The sequence below is a fragment of the Rhinoraja longicauda genome, chromosome 2 (assembly GCF_053455715.1).
Source record: "Rhinoraja longicauda isolate Sanriku21f chromosome 2, sRhiLon1.1, whole genome shotgun sequence".
NCBI lineage: Eukaryota > Metazoa > Chordata > Chondrichthyes > Rajiformes > Arhynchobatidae > Rhinoraja > Rhinoraja longicauda.
In genome coordinates, this window is record NC_135954.1 from 105,345,035 (window position 1) to 105,366,469 (window position 21,435).

The window sequence follows — 21,435 nt, forward strand, 5'->3', positions numbered from 1 at the left end:
GCAGCCATGATTCCAAAGTGTTTCATGTGTATATGTACTTTTCAAATCAAATTTCAAAAACTCACCATGTGCTTCCAAAATTGAAGCGTTTATAAGTGCTGTCCAACTAGTTAGGAAACAGTGTTTCCACTCTGAATTGCTACAGATTTTGTCTTGAATCAGCTACGTAGACAGCAATGATATCCTGTCATCTTCAAACATTAGAGGCCTTCAGCTGTTTCCTTCAAGAAAATAAGAAGACATGGTATTATTCATGGGATGAATTCAGTAACATGTACAGATTGGATAAGTTATAATGGTCCTCCTCAAAACAGAGGATGTTAGATGCCTAACAGAGGTACTTGAAATCATATGGTGTAGCCAAAACCTTTTCTTAATGGTCAAAAAATAGAAAACAAAGCACTAATTTAAACAATTAAAGAACCTAAAGTGTCAGGGGGGAAAAGTGATTTTTAAAATCTAAGCAGGTTGCAAGAATCTGAACTGTACTGAAGTACAAGAAATGAAAGCAGATTCAATTACTAAGTTCAAACAAGAATTGGAGAAGTACTGAAAGGGAGAAACTTAAAAAAACATGGAGAAAGGATGGACCACATGGCACGGTAGCGCAGCGGTAGAGTTGCTGTTTTACAGCGAATGCAGCGCCGGAGACTCAGGTTCGATCCTGACTACGGGTACTGCACTGTAAGGAGTTTGTACGTTCTCCCCGTGACCTGTGTGGGTTTTCTCCGAGATCTTCGGTTTCCTCCCACACTCCAAAGACGTACAGGTATGTAGGTTAATTGACTGGGTAGATGTAAAAATTGTCCCTAGTGGGTATAAGATAGTGTTAATGTGCGGGGATCGCTGGGCGGCGCGGACTTGGTGGGCCGAAAAGGCCTGTTTCCGCGCTGTATATATATGATATGATGATATGATATGATAGAACCAGCCTGGACTCAACAGGACCAATGGCTTCCTTCTGTGCGATAACCTTTGTTATTCTGCCAGACTGGGAGAAAATGAGATATTCAGTAACTTACTTTCTCCCAATACATCACGCATCAAACAGTGAGGTATTGGAAATTTGTTAGTTTAGTAAAATGTTGTGGTCCACTTGATTATAAAGCAACTCATCACACTTGAAAGAAAAAATACAGGTTGTCCCAAGGTTATGAATACCCAATTTATGGACATACCGACACAACTTCCCATAACATTATTAAATTCAAAAGTCTGACATACATAAAAACATTTGCCTCTATGAACAGAAGAAATAGTTTCTTGTTTCCCTCGACTTCTCCTAATTGTTCTCTTATCAGTCTTGTGCACTTTTAATGTCATTATAATACAGCGGAGGTATGGTTAAGGGGCTTTGTACATTTTGTGACTTACGAATGAAATCAATTTCTAGAGGTTTGTAAAAAAGGAATTGGTTCTTTACCTGGGGATGACCTGTACACACATTTGTTTCAAGTAAAAATACAATGGTACTCTAAAAATACCTTACAATATCTTAAGTGAGTCAAAGCTGTCAAAGTCTAAGAATTTTTTTCCCCCAAGATTCACACTTTTAAAATTGTTCCATAAAAGGTCAAATCCCACCCAAGGAAGAGAAATTCAATCCTGCATTTAAGGCTCAGGCTCTATTATATGTAGTTATTCTGTGTGCGAAACTTCACGTAGAAATTTGTTCTTCACAAGTGCAAAAATACAATAGATATAAATAGAACATCCATAATAGTTTATTATGTCAGAGGCAGTGTCTAATGAGTATGTTTACTGACATAGGTAGAAAATAAGCTGTTGTGAAGGCATAAATGATTCCAAGGAGTGACAGATAAGCTGTGAACCAGCAGGATGGAATACATGAAGGAAGAGGAGGCAATATATTTTACAGTGCGAGAAATTTATAATCTACAACCCGAGGACCCGTTGGGTCCAAACCTCTCTTGCATTGGTCCAGCACCCTCCCCTCCCCAACTTCAAAAGAGCACAGAAAGATCCATGGGTATATCCAAGGCTGTAGCGGCCGGGAAATCTCCCCAGAGCTGGGGGCGGGCGAGGGGGTAGAGGAAAGGGCAGAGGGAGCCACTCACCCCGGCCCCGGGCGGCCAGCAGCAGGAGAGCGGCCGAAAGGCGCTGCACCATGTTCGCCCTGCCGGCAGCCATCTTCTTTGACCTTCTCTCTGCCACCGTGCTGCACCACGGGGGGAAGGTCAGGCGCGGGGCACTCCAGGAAGGGCGCCAGTCCTCCCGGTTTTGTGACGCTTTTTTATATCAAAACGGCGATCTCAAAATGGCAATCTCATATATGACCTGTTGGGTTCCCATTATGACGCCAAACACGGAAGAGTTAGATCAAAATTACGTCCCATTCACAGTATAAAGTTTATTAAAGTTTATAAAGTAAATTACTTTTAAAATATAACAAAACTTAATACTGCATACCACAGGTGAGTAATGGTGAGTAAGGTGGGCCTAAAATTGTTGCGCTATCATGTACCGTTTGGCTGTAATCCGGATACATACATATACATATACACACACATACATATACATACATACTCACACATATAAATATAAGATGAGACTTTTAGTTATATAATATATATATATATATATATATATAGATTAAATAATATTATTTATCAGATTCCAGATGCCTTTAATCACATGAGGTAAATATTAATTAGCAATTAGGAAAGAACCTTTATTACAAGGGTAAGGAAGTTTTGTTTACAATTGGCTTTGGCAAAGTCACACCTGAAGTACTGAATCTTCTTCATGCGTATGGCGTGCACAGCCTAAAGTTGTAGGTCAAGGGTAGACATCCAGGCCAGGGCAGCATTAGTTGCTGGGTGGATGGCCTTGATGCCACCAGGGAAAAGCCTCAGTGCGCAGTCATTCACGATGTGTGGGATGGTCTGGTCTGGATATCCGTAGTCGCAAGGAGTGCTGCCCGTCATCCCCCACTTGTGCAGGTGATGGGCTGTTCTTGCATGAAGGGTGCGGATCCTGTTCAGGGTTAGCCATTGCTTGCACAGGGTTAGCCATTGCTTGCCTGATGTGCACTAATAGAAGTACTGAATAGAAACATAGAAAAATAGGTGCAGGAGTAGGCCATTCAGCCCTTCGAACCAACACTGCCATTCAATATGATCATCTAAAATCAGTACCCCATTCCTGCTTGTTCCCAATATCCCTTGATTCCTTTAGCTCTAAGAGCTAAATCTAACTCTCTCTTGAAAACATCCAATGAATTGGCCTCCACTGTCTTCTGTGGCAGAGAATTCCAGATTCACAACTCTCTGGGTGAAAAAGTTTTCCGTCATCTCAGTCCTAAATGGCCTGCCCCTTATTCTTAAACTATGACCCCTGGTTCTGTACTTCCACAACATCGGGAACATTTTTCCTGCATCTAGTCTATCCAATTCTTTAAGAATTTTATATGTTTCTATAAGATCCCCTCTAATCCTTCTAAGTTCCAGTGAACACAAGCCCAGTCGACCCATTCTTTCATCATATGTCAGTCCCGCCATCCCTGGAATTAATCTGGTGAACCTACGCTGCACTCCCTCAATAGTAATAATGTTCTTCCTCAAATTAGACCAAAATTGCACATAATAATCCAGGACCCTGTACAACTGCAGAAGGACCTCCTTGCTCCTCAACTCAAATCCTCTCACAATTAAGGCCAATACGTCATGAGCTTTCTTCACTGCCTACTGTACCTAAATGCTTATTTTCTGTGACTGATGTACAAGCACACCCAGGACGTTGCACCTCCCCTTTTCCTAATCTGACACCATTCAGATAATAATCTGCCTTCCTATTCTTGCCACCAAAGTGGATAACCTCACATTTATCCACATTATACTGCATCTGCCATGTATCTGCCCACTCACCCAACCTATCCAAGTCACCCTGCAGCCTCACAGCATTCTCATTGCAGCTCGCACTACCACCAGCTTTGTGTCATCTGCAAACTTGGAGATGTCACATTTAATTCCATCATTTAAATCGTTAATATGTATTGGAAATAACTGGGGTTATCACCGAGCCCACTGGTCACTGCCTGCCATTCTGAAAAGGACCCGTTGATTCCAACTCTTTGCTTCCTGTCTGCCAACCAGTTCTCTATCCATTTCAATGCCCTACCACTAGTACCATGTGCTCTAATTTTGCACACTAGTCTCTTGTGTGGGACCTTGTCAAAGGCTTTTTGAGTTCAGATACACCACATCCACTGGCTCTCTCTCGTCCATTCTACTTGTTACATCTTCAAAAAATTCCACAAGATTAGTTAAGCATGATCTCCTCTTCATAAATCCATGCTGACTTTGACCGATCCTGTCACTGCTTTCCAAATGCACTGCTATAACATCTTTAATAATCGACTCAAGCATCTTTCCCACTACTGATGTACGGTTAACTGGTCTATAATTCCCCGTTTTCTCTCTCCCTCCTTTCTTAAAAAGTGGAGTTACATTTCCTACCCTCCAGTCCACAGGAACTGATCCAGAGTCACGAGAACATTGGAAAATGATCACCAATGCATCCCCGATTTCTAGGGCCACCTCTTGCGTACTCGGGGATGCAGGCCATCAGGCCCTGGGGACTAATGTGGATTCCCTACAATTCCTCCCTCCCACTAGATCCTCAGTCCCCTCGTATTTCCGGGAGATTGTGTCTTCCTTAGTGAAGATAGAACCAAAGTACTCGTTGAATTGTTCTGCCATTTCCTTGTTTCACATTATAAATTCACCTGTCCCTGGTAAGGAACCTACATTTGTCTTCACTAATCTTTTCCTTTTTATATATCTAAAGAAGCTTTTACAGTCAGTTTTTAAATTCCCCGCAAGCTTTCTTTCACGCTCGTTTTCCCCCTCTTAATAAACCGCTTTGTTGAGTTCTAAATTTCTCCCAGTCCTCGTTTGCTGCTTCCTCTGGCCAATTTATATGCCTTTTCCTTGGATTTAACACAATGCTTGATTTCCCTCGTTAGCCACGGTTGAACCGCCTTTCCCATTTATTTTTTTTCGCCAGTCAGGCATGAATGATTTTTGGCGTTCATTCATGCGATCTTTAAATCTTTGCCATTGCATCTCCCCTGTCAACCCTTTAAGCATAATTTGCCAGTCTGTGCTAGCCAGTTCCCATCTCATACCTTCAAAGTTTCCTTTCTTTTAGTTCAGGACTCTCGTCTCTGAATTAACCGTGTCACTCTCCATCCTAATGCAGAATTCCACCATATTATGGTCACTGTTGCCCAAGGGGCTTTGTACAAGATCGCTAACTAACCCTTCCTCATTACATAGTACCCAGTCTAGGATGGCCTGCCTTCTGGTCAGTTCTTCTACATATTGGTTTAAAAACCATCCCGTATACATTCCAGGAAATCCTCCTCCTCAATGCTGCTCCCAATTTGTTTGGCCCAATCTATATGTAGCTTAAAGTCAACCATAATAATTGCTGTACCTTTGCTACACGCATCCCTAATTTTCTGCTTGATGCTATCCCTAACCTCTCGACTGCTGTTTGGTGCTCAGTATACAATTCCAACAAGCGTTTTATGCCCTTGGTTTTTTCGCAGTTCTACCCATACCGATTCTACAGCATCCAAGCTAATGTCTCTCCTTGCTGTTGTATTAATCTCCTCTTTAACCGGCTATGCCACCCCAAATCCTCTTCCTTTCTGTCTATCTTTCCTGAATATTGAATACCCTTGCATGTTTAGATCCCAGCCTTGGTCCCCTGGAGCCATGTCTCCGTAATTCCAACTGCAGGTGCTCCTCGACTTACGATAGGTTATGTTTCGATAAACCCATTATAAATCAAAAATATTGTAAGTCGAAAATGCATTTAATACACCTAACCTACCAAACATCATAGCCGTGGCAGTTCCCAATCGTGGCCAACTGGGAGCTGCGGCTTGCTGTCGTTGCCCAGCATCACGAGAATTGTACTGCATAAGACACTGCCAGTCTGAGCAGTGGACAGGTCTGTGAGTCCAGGAAAAGATCAAAATTCAACGTACGGTTTCTACTGAATATGTATCGCTTTTGCACCATCGCAAAGTCAAGATATCGTACGTCGAAGCATCGTAAGGAGCATCTGTATATATCCCTTAACTACTAATTGCGCATTCAATTCATTCACCTTATTACGAATGCTCCTCGCATAAAGGCACAAAGCTTTCAGGTTTGTTTTTCTTACTCCCTTCTACCTTTTGCTTCTGTCCTTTTATGGCCCTCTTTCTCCCTGCATTGGTTCCCATTCCCCTGCCCTGTTAGTTTAAATGTGACCTTTCCTACACTCTCTTTCCCGTTAACTGCACGCATATGCTTGCACGTTGTTGACTCCACCCCCCCATTGTTTAGTTTAAACCCACCCGTGTAAATAAATCGTCCAAGAGTCAAGAATATTTTATTGTCATATGTCCCAGGTAGTTCTTACAGCAGCTGAACAAAATATGTAAACATAGTACTCCATAACAATATAATAAAGGGGAAAAAATAGTTCAGTATGTGTATATATGTATAAAAATATGAGATTGGAGAGATTTTTTAATGTTATTTTCATTTGTATGCAAAAGTGTGTTCTGTTTACTTGATGGGAGAGTTTTGCTTGTGTGTGGTACTTCATATAGCCATGTAATACATAATATAAACTTATGGTTCCAGACTTTCTTCAACTGTTGTGAAATTAAAATTTGTATTTGATTTTTACCCATAATTGGACACGAAAATGTGACACATCATAACTTATGTGAAAATATATACCTATCGTAATGACCTACATTTGTCTAGACACATTTTTTTTGAGGACCTTTGATATGCCTTTCCAAACCCGACTTTGCTTGGAGAAATTAGTTGCACATATTCATGTGGGAGAGTCAAAAATATCATGCTCATCTACGTAACTCATCATGTCCTGAAAGTTACGTACGTAAGATGCCGTTGAAATTCATGAAAAATGAATATTTTTCGGATCGATATTCATTTGTTTCTATGATGCTCAAGCCAAGTAAACAAAATACATGTCCAAAAATTCTTAACTCAACATACTTTAAAGCAAAGGAGACATACTGTGCTTACTTTGTTCTCCGTGTCCAAATCGTTACGTACATAAGCAGGCATCATTAACCCGCTGTTTTCATGTCTGGTGGACCTGTCAACTTATAAAAACATTTACATTGCTGTCATGAAAGAACCCGCGGGTAAGTGTAGTTTGTCAGTTTTCTGCTGACGGTGTTGCAGCTAGATGACCCTTCGTGTCTTCGGAACGTCTGCTGGTTACGTACAGGAGACGTTCAATTGTCCAGCGTTATCTTCCTAATGAAAGCATTTACGCAGCCCATCGGACACCAGCCTGTCTGCGTTTTGAAAGGTTAGATTTTGTTTGTATTTTAAATGTATTTTGGGAGAAATACTAGCCGAGTCAGGTCGAGATTACAGCGTCTTCTGAAACATCGCGAAAATTCCCACGCTGTCAATGCTTCTCCGGCATCCTAATTTTCGCTGAAATCACTGACAAGTCGGTAAGTACTTGAGAGTTTTGAACTGTAACACCTTGTATGGGTTACTTAAAAACCAAGCTTCACTGTAACAAGGAATAAACTGGATTTACTTCCAGTTTACTAATAGCTGTAATTAAAAAAAAAATTTTAAAGGTGGTTCAGTGGATTTTTGTGAAAAGTGTGTGGGCATTCTTTGAAAATGTACGGGAGATGCATATCTGGTTTCTGGGTTGAATATCTGGGTTTGGAGCCCACTTTAAATGTAATGGCTGAGGCCAAAAACATCGCGAAAATTCCCGTGCTGTCAAACTGTCGCCTCCAATCTACCTGTCAAATGTCCCGACGGTACATAAATTGGTTTACTGTCCAATTTCATTGTGGACCGCCACGGATAGGATGTATAACTACACTTTAATGAATTAGAAAAAAGAAGTTCTACCTTTGCAATCAAATGCCATTGAGACACCATGTTACATATGTTAACACTTGTGTGGTAAATTTTACATTACCTGAAAAGACTACTTGCAGTTGTGGAACTATCTTCTTTCTTTTTGATAGAGTCAGACGGTTGTCAAACTTGTAAATAAATGTGTTTGCATTGGTTTTTGCAACAATTAATTTTTGGGTGTCTATGTCATGCTTCTATGTCCCAGTATCATATTTATACACATATATATGTAGTTCAGAGCTTATTTGGCGACTGTTGTGCAGAGTTCGATAGAAAGGACTCCTATATATCGGCGAGACCAGGCGCTGGCTCAGCGATCAATTCGCCAACACCTCCGCTCAGTCCGACTAAACCTACATGATCTCCCAGTTGCTAAACACTTTAACTCCCACTCCCATACTGACCTTTCTGTCCTGGGCCTCCGCTGTCAGAGTGAGGCCCAACACGAATTGGAGGAACAGCACCTCATATTTCGCTTGGGCAATTTACAACCCAGCGCTACGAATATTGAATTCTCTAACTTCAAGTAACCCTTGCTTTCCCTCTCTCCATCCCTCCCCCATCCCAGTGCTCCGACCAGTTTGACTGTTCTTTTGGTTAAATTTTATCTTTGTATGCTTCGTTGTCACCTTCCCCCAGCTAACAATGATCTATTCTACATTTTCCTTGACCATCGTCTCCTTTGATGTCTCATTTCACACCTTACCCGTCTGTGTCTCCCTCCCCGACTCTCAGTCTGGAGAAGGGCTGAACTTGGATTCTGTAGCCAAGCAAATTATTTGCCTCAAGAGGCAGTTCAACAAGGATTCACTATTAATCCAAAGATGATCAATTGTCCTATAATTGTTCAATAAAAGAGAGATGAAGACTCAACTGGGTTTTACTGCGAAGGTAGCATTGAAACGTAAAAGGTTCAGCAAGAAAACAATGGGCAGATGCTCAAGAGACTGGAAAGTTTACAATAAGCATGTCCATTTAAAACTGAAGTAAGAAATGTCTTCATTCAGAAAGCTGCAAACCCAAAGAATTCTTGAACAAGGGATCACAGTTGCTAAGACTGAGCAGTATATATTTGGCTACTGAAGCCTCAAGAGATCTGTAAATAGGTGGGATGGGAAAAATCAACGAAGTACAGGAGTAGCCATAATTTGATGAAACAATGGAGCGCTGTATGGCCGATCCTTGATCCTTTAACATGGTCATGCAACAAATAAGTTTTAAAACATATTTTTATTCCAGTTCCTTCTTAGGTCCTACCCTCTCAGTATTCCGATATTCTCCTCTAACTATACAAATCTCCAAAATAAATTCACTCCAATTCTCACCATTTGACCATCCACAGATTTAATTGATCCACTTGGCGGCCTATGTGATAACGAGTCATACAGACAATGAAACTCAACAGGATGATAATGAAACTAGAACGACAACTAGTGTGGGGGAATGGCAGAGAGAGGGGATGCAAGACTTACTTGAAGTTTGAGAAATCGATAATCAATACGCTGGTTTGCAAGCTGCCCAAACGAAATATGAGGTGGTATTCCTCCGATTTGCATTTGGCCTCACTCTGACAATGGAGGAGCCCAGGACAGAAAGGTCAGTATGAGAATGTGAAGGGGAGTTAAAAGTGTTTGGCAACCCGGAGATCACATAGTTCCTCCAGCTTTTTGTGTCTATCTACTAACCTCTTTGTTTCAAGCTAAATATTTTTGATAACACTCTTCACCACCACCTTGGGGCACTTTGACTTTTATTAAAGTCAATTGAATCTTTGTTACTACTGCAAATACAGCAATAGATTTAGATTCAATTAACTGAATGGTCCTTCTGTGCAAACCAATAATCCTAAAATGTATCTCGTTAGCCCAGTTATCACGTGGTGATATTATATCACAGGTTTTCCAATGACTCAAATATTTGCAAGAGACAATCAAAAATGTATACAGTATTTCATTGAGGCCTAACAATTGTGAAGAATAAATGATTAACCAGCTTGACATTCAACAATCTGTGCCATCAGTTGTTCAATGGCTGGGTGTGGGCACCACTACTAATCAAAAGATTAATTAAACTAACCATTTAAATATGACTAGACCAAGTGGACCCGTTGGGCCCAAACCACTCCTGCATTGGTGCAGCACCCTCTCCTCCCCTACTACCCCCTCCCTCCCCCCCTATGGTTGCCTCTTCTGCATTGGTGCAGCACCCTCTCCTTCCCCCCTCCCCCCCACACCCTCCCCTATGGATCCTGTTCAGGGTTAGCCATTGCTTGCGATGGAGGTCAAATCCCGGTGGTTTCAAAATGGGGTGTGTGTTGTCCTCTCCGTTGTTGTAAAAACTTTTGCGCCACACAGTCCTGGGGTCAAAGTCTTCCAGGGATTTGGCTGAAGACAAGAAGGGTTTGCGGGACTTGGAAAAATATTACTCTTTCATCCAGGCTTTGCCAAATGTTAAACCAATCAAGGATCTGAAAGTCTTTCAATTACCCTTGGAATTTAGAGCAGTTAAAAAATGGGGGGGAAATTTGAACATAATTAAAGAAACTAAAAACACTGAAAAACTATTTCAGATTTAGAGATAATATTTTACAATTTGGAGATGTCAAGAAACCAGGAAAGATTACAGATAATGCCACGGGTAATTTTGGAAATTGAAGTGAAAGTTTGTCAAGATGGTCAGAAAAAAATGAAAGTAGAATTAAAATGCAGAGAAATATGAAATTTTGGATAATCCAACATGAAAACAGCATACTATAAATATTGACCATAAATATAGTCCTGAGCAGAAACCTCACCTAACTATATCCTCCAGAGATGCGACCTGACCTGCTGAGTTATTCCAGCACTTGTGTCTTTTTTCACATTATGAATGTCAATATTTTGCAATTCCTGGTGTCCCAATGTGTAAATATGTAAACACACAGCAGGGCATTGTGCATAAAAATCATATTATATACATCTACTAATATAATAGACAAAGAAAAATGTATTTGTGCAATAGTTGGGGCACGAGTAATATTGCAACCAAAATATTAAATGACCATTCTGTAAAGATACATATTTCATAGAACGGGTACAGCGGGGGCTTCCCAGCAATGATTGATGACTAGCATTCATAACAATGAGAAATGTTTGGACTGTTCTCCCTGGAAAAGAGAAAGATAAAGAGGTGGCATAATCAAGATGTAATGTTTAACATGAAGAACTGCTTCCTTAGGAAATGAGTTAAAGCAAACACTTCTCAACTCATTTGCAGCTATCAGGAAGAAAGATCAAAACATTTCCTCAACCCATTTGTCAGTGTATTTTTGGAGATACAACTTGGAAAAGGCCCTTTGGCCCACCAGGTCCACGCCAACTAACACTCATCTATTCACATTAGTTCTATGTTATACCACTTTTTCATTTACACCTCTATTCACTTGGAGCAATTTGCAGAGGCTAATTAACTTACAAACCCCACGCCTTTGGGATGTGGGAGGAAACCGGAACTGGAAAATCGGAAGATACCTATGCAGTCATAGGAAGAACGTGTATCCTCCACACAGACAGCAACAGGATCAAAGGCAGGATCGAATTTGCCTCTCCGGCTCTGAGGCAGCAGCTCGACCAGCTGTGCAACTGTGTTGCCCCATCATAAAAGTAACTCAATGAAAATAAAACAATTTAAAACATTTAACCAAACAGTTAATTTATAAATTATTCCAAATATTCATCTTTCTCTTTGCAATCTGTCACAGATTCAGCTAGTGAACTGCATCAAGTTCATACTCGTAAGAGAAATCCGAGATACAGCGCACCAGCCTCCATCAGCAGCACAATGGTGGAAAGAGTCAACAGCTTCAAATTCCTGGTTGTACACATCACTTATTATCTGTCCTGGGTCCAGCATATTGATGAAGGTACAAAGAAATTTGCCCTTGACTTCCTCGGAATTTTGAGGAGATTTGACATGTCTCTATCAAACTTCTATAAGCGTATGGTAGACAGCGTATCAACACCATGCCTCACATCCTGGTTTAGCAAATTGAACGCCCAACAATGAAAAGAAGCCGCAAAACGTGGTGGACACTATCCAATCCATCCTATTGATCTCCCCACCAAAAGGACCAACAGGCTTCAAGAAGTCACCTAATACCATTAAAGACACACATCCCCCTGGCCACTTTCAACTCACTGGTATCATTGGGAAGGTGGTACAGGAGACTAAAAAATGTCAGTACCAGATTCAAGAACAGTTCTGTCCCATCGACCCTCTGGGTTCAAGTACAGGCTCTTACTGTACAATACTTACTGTACAACCAACCACAACCCTACTTCAGCATAAAACTACTATGGACTTTGTACTGTAGACACAAGAAACAGCAGATGCTGGAATCTTGTGCAGAACACAAAGTGCTGGAATAACTCACTTCTGGAGGTCATGGGTAGGCGACGTTTCAGGTTGGGACCCTTCAGTGTGACCCGCTGAGTTACTCCAACACTGTTTTCGATGCATGGTCTTTGCACTACTAAGGTTGCACTACATACTTTGGCATGCATTATCATGATCTGGTTTACCTAGAATAACTGATAATTCAAGTTCAGGTTTATTGTGATATGCACAAGTACAGGGAGGTGCAGGTACAGTAAAAAATCTTGCAGCAGCATGACAGGTCAATACTCAGACAAATACACAGAGACAAATTATACAAAAATTACAACATTCTAATAGAATGAGTTTCCAACGGCACCGTGGTGCAGCGATAGAGTTGCTGCCTTACAGAGCTTGCAGCGCCGGAGACCTGGATTTGATCCAGACTACAGGTGCTGTCTGTATGGAGGTTGTACGTTCTCCCCATCACTCTTATATCCATTGCTGTGGAATCTAGAACATCCCACCATACAATGAACACTCAATATTTCCTGAGACTAACAGTAGCAAATGCTGGCTGAATTCACACGGACTCAATTCAGGTTCAACTTTAGGGATTATAAATTTATATTTTATTATTAATTTGATCGGATGCTGGTGTTCTGCAGCAACATACTTCAACTACTTCTCAGAGGATTGTGAGTAGGGAGCTCCAAAATTTAAATGTAACAATGACAAAGAAAAGATGATATATTTCCAAGAAAGATTCATGTGCAACATTTAGAAAAATCCTTCTGGTGGTGATGCTCCCACATATCGCTGCCTTTGCAGACACGAAACCTCCAGCTGCGAGATCAGAGGTAAAGGTAAGTAATGCTCAGGGTGATGAATTGAATGGCAGACAAAGGAGCTTGTTTGTCCTAGATGACATTCTATTATTGCAATTATGTTCACCTGGTATGTGAATAATATCCCATCATGCTCCATGATCGCCACGGTTCAATTCAATAAAGGTTTTGTTATGCCAGAAGAAAAGCCATTTGCAAAGTGATACCCAGCTTATGATCTGCTCTTATAGCCATATTTATGTGGCAGTTCTAATTACATTTCTAATAAGTGGCGAGTGACAGAACATTGATCATGAAGTTCAGAGACAGGCATTTGATTGAATGTCAAAATTATATTGCTTGAGATGGTTATAGACCGTGGGCCGAGATGCCTTTACGTTTCATGTCGTGACCCACATTCCATATCTACCTGTATTTATAACATATTGTGTAAAAATATTATAGAAATTAGATCTGAAATTTGACAAGAACAAAGTCTGCACATATTTTAAAAATATGGAAAAAACCTTCAAAATTTTGTAAATTTCCCGAGTAGTAATTGTCCAATCAAAGCACATTTGTCATTGAGTCGGACGCCAATTGACCAATCACGTGCTTTGTTTCAGGCTAGCTAGGCAGGGAGCCCACTGGGATCATGACGTATTTCGTCTATTTTCGGTTTAAACCAGCATCTGCAGTTCCTTCCTACACACTAGCACAAAGGATGATGGTTGTGGTGGCTGGAGGTCATCTCAGCCACAGAACATCTCTGCAGGAGTTCCTCGTATCCAGGGCTCAGCCACATTCAGCTGCTTCATCAATTACCTTTCTTCAGTCGTAAGGTCAGAAGGAGGGATGTGCGCTGATGATTGCACAATGTTCAGCTCCATTTATGACTCCACAGATAATCCAACTATCATAGAAACATAGAAAATAGGTGCTGGAGGAGGCCAGCACTGTCATTCATTGGTGATCATCTACAATCAGTAACCTGTGCCTGCCCGCCCCATATCCCTTGATTCCACTAGCCCCAGAGCTCTATCTAACACTTTTTTTAATTCATCCAGTGAATTTGCCTCCACTGCCTTCTGTGGCAGAGAATTCCACAAATTCACAACTCTCTGGGTGAAAAAGTTTCTTCTCACCTCAGTTTTAAATGGCCTCCCCTTTATTCTTAGACTGTGTTCCCTGGTTCTGGACTCCCCCAACATTGGGAACAATTTTCCTGCATCTAACTTGTCTAGTCCTTTTATGATTTTATACGTCTCTATAAGATCCCCTCTCATCCTTCTAAACTCCAGTGAATACAAGCCTAGTCTTTCCAATCTTTCCTCATATGACAGTCCCTCTATCCCAGGGATTAACCTCGTGAACCAACGCTGCACTGCCTCAATGGCAAGGACGTCCTTGTTCAAATTAGGAGACCAAAACTGCACACGATACTCCAGATGTGGTCTCACCAGGGCCTTGTACATCTGCAGGACTTCTTTGCTCCAGTACTCAAATCCTCTCGTTATGAAGGCCAACATGCCATTTCTTCACTGCCTCCTGTACCTGCATGCTTACTTTCAGTGATTGGTGTACAAGGACACCAAGATCTCGTTGCACTTCCCCTTTACCTAATCTGACATCATTGAGATAATAATATGCCTCCTTGTCTTTTCCGCCAAAGTGGATAACCTCACATTTATCTACATTATACTGCATCTACCATGCATCTGCCCACTCACTCAACCTGTCCCAAGTCACCCTGCAACCTCCTAACATCCTCTTCGCAGTTCACACTGCCACCCAGCTTTGTGTCATCTGCAAACTTGCTAGTGTTACTTCTAATTCCATCATCCAAATTATTAATATATATTGTAAATAGTTGCGGCCCCAGCACCAAGCCTTGCGGCACTCCTGACACCATTTTCTGACATTCACTGGGATTTACTTAACCAAATCCGCAATATAGATATCTGGGGATTATCATTAACCAGAAACTGAACTAGATTAGTTATTTAACAAAGTGGCTAAAAGAGCAGGTTAGGGGCTAGTAATCTTGCGGCAAGCAGGGTGGCGCAGCAGTAGAGTTGCTGCCTTACGGCACAAACACTGCCAGAGACCCAGGTTCAATCCCGACTATGGGTACTGTCTGTACGGGATGTGTACATTCTCCCCGTGACCTGCGTAGGTTTTCTCCGAGATCTTTGGACACACTCCAAAGACCTACAGGTTTGTAGGTTAATTGGCTTGGTATAAATGTAAATTGTCCCTAGTGTGTGTTGGATAGTGTTAATGATATGGTATAAATGTAAAAGTAAATTGTCCCTCGTGTGTGTAGGATGGTGTTGAGGAGCGGGGATCACTGGTCGGTGCAGACTCGGTGGGCCGAAGAGCCTGTTTCCACACTGTATCTCTAAACTAAACTAAAGCAAGCAACTGCCCTCCTAACTCCCCAAAACCTGTCCCCCATCGACAAAGCTCAAGTCAGGAGCATGATAGCATACTCTCCATTTGTTCAGATGAGCACATCTTCAACAATACTCAAGAGCCTTGATACCAAACAGGACACAGTGGGTCACTTAAATGACACCCATTCACATTCATCCACTCACCCCACCCCTGACACAGTGGCAGCAGTTTGCACCATCTACAGGATGCTCTGGAGCAAGTCACTGAAACCCTTGAGAAGGCACCTTCCAAATCCATAAGAAGGACTAGGGCAGTTAAAGCATGGGGACACCACCACCTGGAAGTTGCCCTGCGAGCCAGACACCATCCCCACTTGGAAACGTGTCGCTGTTCCTTCACTGTTGATGGGTCAAAGTCCTGGAACTCACTCACTCACGAACAATACAAGGATTGCAGCAATTCAAGAAGGCAGCTCACCTGCACCTGCTCAAGAGCATCTAGAGATGAGTAATTCAATGCTGGCACAGCCTGTGATGCTCACATCCCTTGAATTAATGTTTTAAATAAAGAGTGCATTCACCGATACCAATTTAAGAATGCAAATTCACAGATTAAGAAGTTCTCTGTCCAATTTAGTTTTCATTTCAACACAAACAGAATATCTCTGCAGTAAAGACTGGCAAAACCCTGCAGTGCTTGTTCAGGATTCTCCCTGAGCTCCCGGAAAGTCGCGGAGAAGCCGGGACCGGAGCAGGCCAGAGCGGGGTCTCGCAGATCGACAGAGCTTGTAGCTGACTTTTTCTAATTAGCTTAATTAATTAGTGTGCAACCTTTTGCACTGACGAGTTATGAATTCCTTCCCAATGATTTTAATCTAAATCTGTGCCATATTTCAAGTAGATACCAGAGATGGGTCACGAAAGTCAAAATCCGGACACATTTGCGAAGTTCGGCTCATGCAGTCTATTACTATCTAGCAATTTTCTGCCATGAATTTTAAAGAGACTAACTGATTTTCGTCTTGGTCTTATTGCACGTGGGAAAAGACTACTTAACTTGAATAGCTGCAAATGAAATCAGATATTATGCAATGATCAATAAACATGTGATCTTATGAGAGGAGGTCAATGATGAAGCAACTAAAAATCGTTTGGACCTCGGACATCCGCGACACTTCAGCACTTATGGCATAGGGCTAGGATGAAAGATTATGAAGACCCTCAACCATCTTCATTTACACAAGATTGAACCAGCCATTGGAATGCTCAAGTCCCCTCAACTTCTGGAATCTATTACGTTTCCGAATGTGCCAAGAACCATCACTCTGAATTCACTGTGGGAATTGATTTATTTGGGCCATGTTTTGCCAAGTCTGTGACAGTGTAGAATCAAGTAGTTCCAGCAAAACCCAAATTGGACAGCAAGAGGATTATTGATATGCATTGTCTGACAGCATTTTTGGCACAACATAGATTACATATGGATTATGCATTATCCAGCACCATTTCAGAACGTGATAAATTCTTTATAGACATTGGAACAGCTGCTTGTCCATGGTTCCTTAATGAACCATCAGCAATCACACCTCGAGACTTCACCATTTTGCCTTCATCTTTATATCAGGATGGACATACCTGTACCCCACTCAAATAATTAGATTTACTGGCCCAGTGGAAATAGCTTCACTGTAGATAGTTGCTTTGCTTATTTGACTTAATTTTAAGTGTTTTGAAACTTGCATTTTAATGTTTTCATCATCTTGATTTTCATATTGTTTGAATAATTTTTTAATGAAATAAATTGTTAAAATTCCTTTGACATTTGGCTTTCCATACTTACATTCAATCCTCCATGTGAGGTAGATTAAGTGCAGGTAGTCAGGGCGAAGTATCAAATGACATGCATGATGAAAAGCTCGATTTTTTTCTGTTCTCTAGTTTATAACTTTTTAGAGGTGCTGGCACACATCGCATCTTGCTTTCTGTCACTGATAGTAACTATGGTTCTGATGCATTAAAAGAATCTGGGGAAGGACACCCACCCGAATCGTCACTTATCCATTTTCTCCAAAGATGCTGCCTGACGCACTGAGTTACTCCAGCATTTTGTGTCTATCTTTAGCATCAAAAGAATGTCAGACTGGCAACAGAGAGAATCTTGTCTCCATCTGTATTCACTTCTTCTGCTTGTGTATCGTGTTTAGTGAATGCTTATTGGCTATTTTTCCAATACTGTGCATATATACATCCTAGAGTGCTTCTGGAGCCCTCGTAGTAAGCAATTATAGACAATAGGTGCAGGAGGAGGTCATTCGGCCCTTCGAGCCAGCACCACCATTCAATGTGATCATGGCTGATCATTCTCACTCAGTACCCCGTTCCTGCCTTTTCCCCATACCCCCTGACTCCGCTATCCTTAAGAGCTCTATCTAGCAATTAACTTCTACCTAGTCTTAAAATGTTCTATTAGTGAAAATAATAACCTCTGTGAAATTTAAATTAAATCGGAAGTTGTTTAGGGGGTCCATCGGTAGCCCAAAGTTGGAGGGCTATGTCATCTACTATGTGCATACGGCAGCCTTTCGAATAGGATCCATTAATGAATGCAACATATATTAGCTGCCTTTAGTGTTTATTGTACATATTAGTGCTATGTTCTAGTGAGTCCTTTTTGTTTAGATATGTTTAAAACAATATAAGGCAGCTTTTTTGGAGTTTAAATATGTGCACAATAATAGCTGCCATATATATTTTTTTGCAAATTTCATAGAAATACATGTGGTTTTACAGTTGGTGCTTTCCCATACAAATTGGTAATTGGTGATATTTGGTTTCTCTTCCAATTTTGTGAAAGATTAAGTCAAGTCAATTTTTAGTGTGCTGGAAAGTACATTTCCAAAAGCTTGACAAGGGGAATATCTAATTGCATGAATGTGGAAAGTCCCCTGTCTATTTTTAGTGATAGGGACTGTCTGCAAGCCTTATTGTGTTGAAGTGAATTGGGATTATTTATCATTTTCAGCCCTGCTTTTGCATCTTGTGACCCTACTCGCTTTCATTTGCCTATTGTGAAATAAAGTTTTACACAGCTGAAAATGGATGAACAATCAACTGGAAGTCAAGCACTGTCAACTCCACCATCAGAACGATCTAGCACACCTCTATCTGCTGCAAAGGTGACACGTAAAACAGCTGAAATATTTGGTCTTGGAAGTGGAATTACATCTTCAGATGCAGAAATCACACGTTCACGTCTACCAACATGTCACCAAGTACTACGCTGTTTGATGTATTACCTTCAGAAGGGAGTCTCAGAATCCCGAACTAGAACTGAAGCTGCAAAAATTGTTCTTTGCAAAGTTCTTCCATTTTATGGAAAAGCAAACATTTCAGTGATTTCTGAGTTCAAGGCTTATCAGAAGATGATAAAACTGTTAAGAGGAAAATGCAAAAATCAGGGCCATACCAATTGCACGCAGAACAGCACCAGTTACTCTTGCTAAACTCTGAGAAGTTGATAAAAAATCAAGAAGATCTTCAATTTCTTCATTCAACGAAGACAGATCGTACCGCATCATTCGGATCTAGTGACAAGGTACTTGCTGGAAGAATGCAGTGCAAGGAAGCACGTGCTGAAGCAAAAAGGAAAAAGCTCACCAAGAGATGGCTGGTTTAGCTTCAACTAGTTCAGAGATTCAGTAGCAGTGAAGACAGTGGCAGTGAAAATAACATGACTGGTATTGGTGATAGAGTACAATGTACATCTGCATCTTCATCTAGTAGCCCCAGGAGTCATCGTCGCACCTATACTGGAACAACTGCCTTCATTCCACACAATATATTAAAATCACCAAAACTAGTGCCATTGGCAACTCGGATGAAAATAAAACATAAGGCAGCGATTCTTTAATTATGTCAATATCTATCAAATAGCTGCCTCGTGCTTAATTTTGTGGATATGAACAGTGAAATGATTCAGCGTAACCTTAAATAGGGCAAATATGCAGAATGATTATACAGGAGCTATTATTTTTCAGAGTAACTCATTGCATAAATATAGCTGCCTTTTGCATAAAATAATAAACTTGCAATACAATTTTGATTGGCTCGTGGACCCCCTAGACAATAATCAATTTCAACCACATTTTGTATGAATTGTTCAATTAGGAAGAGGAACAGAGGGTTGGTAGAAGTTCAATGCAAACATTTCTAAAAATCATGGGGCTCCAGAAGTACCCTAATACGTCCCTTACTATGTTATAGCTGACAATCGACAATAACTGACATCATTCCCCTCACCTATGGTTTGTTATAACAAGGGTTTACTGTATATAAAGCTCAGTGGCAAGGACAACAGTTATTGTCTATTTTTAGCTGCATTTCAGTTAAAAATGCATTACAAATGTGCTAGTTAAATGAATTAAGCAGATTTTCTCTGCAAAATGACAATGTTTTTGTGAACTTCAGTGCATCGGTTCACATGGATTTAAATTCCCCAACTGCTGTGAGACTTAAATTCAGCTCTCTGGATTTCTGGTCTCGCATCTGCATTACATGATCAGTAATTCAGTCACCTCTGTATCTTTCTGAAGTCTAGTTATAATTGCAATTTTTTTTAAAAAATGAATTGTGTAAAAAAAAAACTGCTATGTACACAGTGTCAAAGTTGGATGGTGGACAATGAATTATAAATGAGCATAATTACAAGATACATTAGATTAAATCAATTTATATTATTATTACATTCATTATTTAAGCTACTAAACAAGCATCTGACCAACACGTCCATGCTAACCAAGATGCCCCACCCAAGCTAGTTCCAAGTGCCCACTTTTGCATCATATTCCCCTCATTATTTTATACACCCCTCAGCCTCCCGCATTCCAATGAATGAAGTCTTAGCCTGCACAATCTCTCCCCAAGGCTCAGGCCCGCAAGTCCTAGCAACATCTTCGCTGCACTATTTCCAGCTTAATTACATATTTCCAAAAGCAGGGTGGCCAAAACGGAACACAATTCTCCAGGTGCATCATAACAGTAACATAACGTCCCATCTTTTATTGTAAGAAAATAACTGCAGATGCTGGTACAAATCAAAGGTATTTATTCACAAAATGCTGGAGTAACTCAGGTCAGGCAGCATCTCAGGAGAGAAGGAATGGGTGACGTTTCGGGTCGAGACCCTTCTTCAGACTGAGGGGTCTTCAACTTTTATACTCAATACCCTGACCGATGAAGACCAATGAACCAAAATTCTTCTTTACCACTCCATTAACCTGTGATGCCACTTTCAGGGAAAGTATAATGGTATGTAGATGGAATTGTCTAATGAGTACTGACCTGTAAGCTAATAAACAGATCAATCGATTAGCGGGACAGAGAGTCACGTACCTCGCTATGGCACTTGGGAATTTATCCCAATTATATAGAGGGATTCCATGAGAAAGTCACAATCAGTAGTTTACAAAGGAGGTCAAGGATAATGTTAAATTAAAAAATAGGGCATACAAAATGACAAGAGTTTCTATGGATATTTCAACGGGAAAGCAGTCAAAAAAAGTAGGTGTGGGACCTCCAGAGAACAATGCTGATGAATTAATAACAAGCAAAGCAATGGCACATGTGCCAAATCAAATTTTTACATCAGTCTTCACAGAGGAGGAAGCTGCAAATAACACTTAGATAACAGATGGGTTAATTGCAAATAACAAGTAGAATGTATAAAAATCCCAATCACAAGGGCTAAATTATTACAGAAAGTTATAGGGTCGAGCAGTGATGCAGCTTTTTAGGACTTTGGTTAGGCCATATTTTGAGAATTGTGTGTAGTTATGGTCCCCCATTACAGGATGTGGAGAATTTGGAAAGGGTGCCGAGGTGGTTTACCAGAATTATGCCTGGATGAGGGGG

At 40.9% G+C, this 21,435-nt stretch overlaps 1 protein-coding gene across 8 annotated transcripts in view; it reads right to left on the minus strand.

Moving 5' to 3' along the window:
• The window catches only part of LOC144608045 (cAMP-responsive element modulator-like), an 87,577-nt gene that overhangs the window by 42,786 nt on the left and 23,356 nt on the right, over positions 1-21,435 (minus strand). For all 8 annotated transcript variants that reach the window (XM_078425334.1, XM_078425305.1, XM_078425364.1 and 5 more), the window contains exon 2: positions 66-221. Coding sequence is in view for 1 of the 8 variants with exons in the window: in XM_078425364.1 (XP_078281490.1) it covers positions 66-68 (3 nt within the window). In the remaining 7 variants the exon portion in view is untranslated. The remainder of the gene's footprint in view (positions 1-65; positions 222-21,435) is intronic.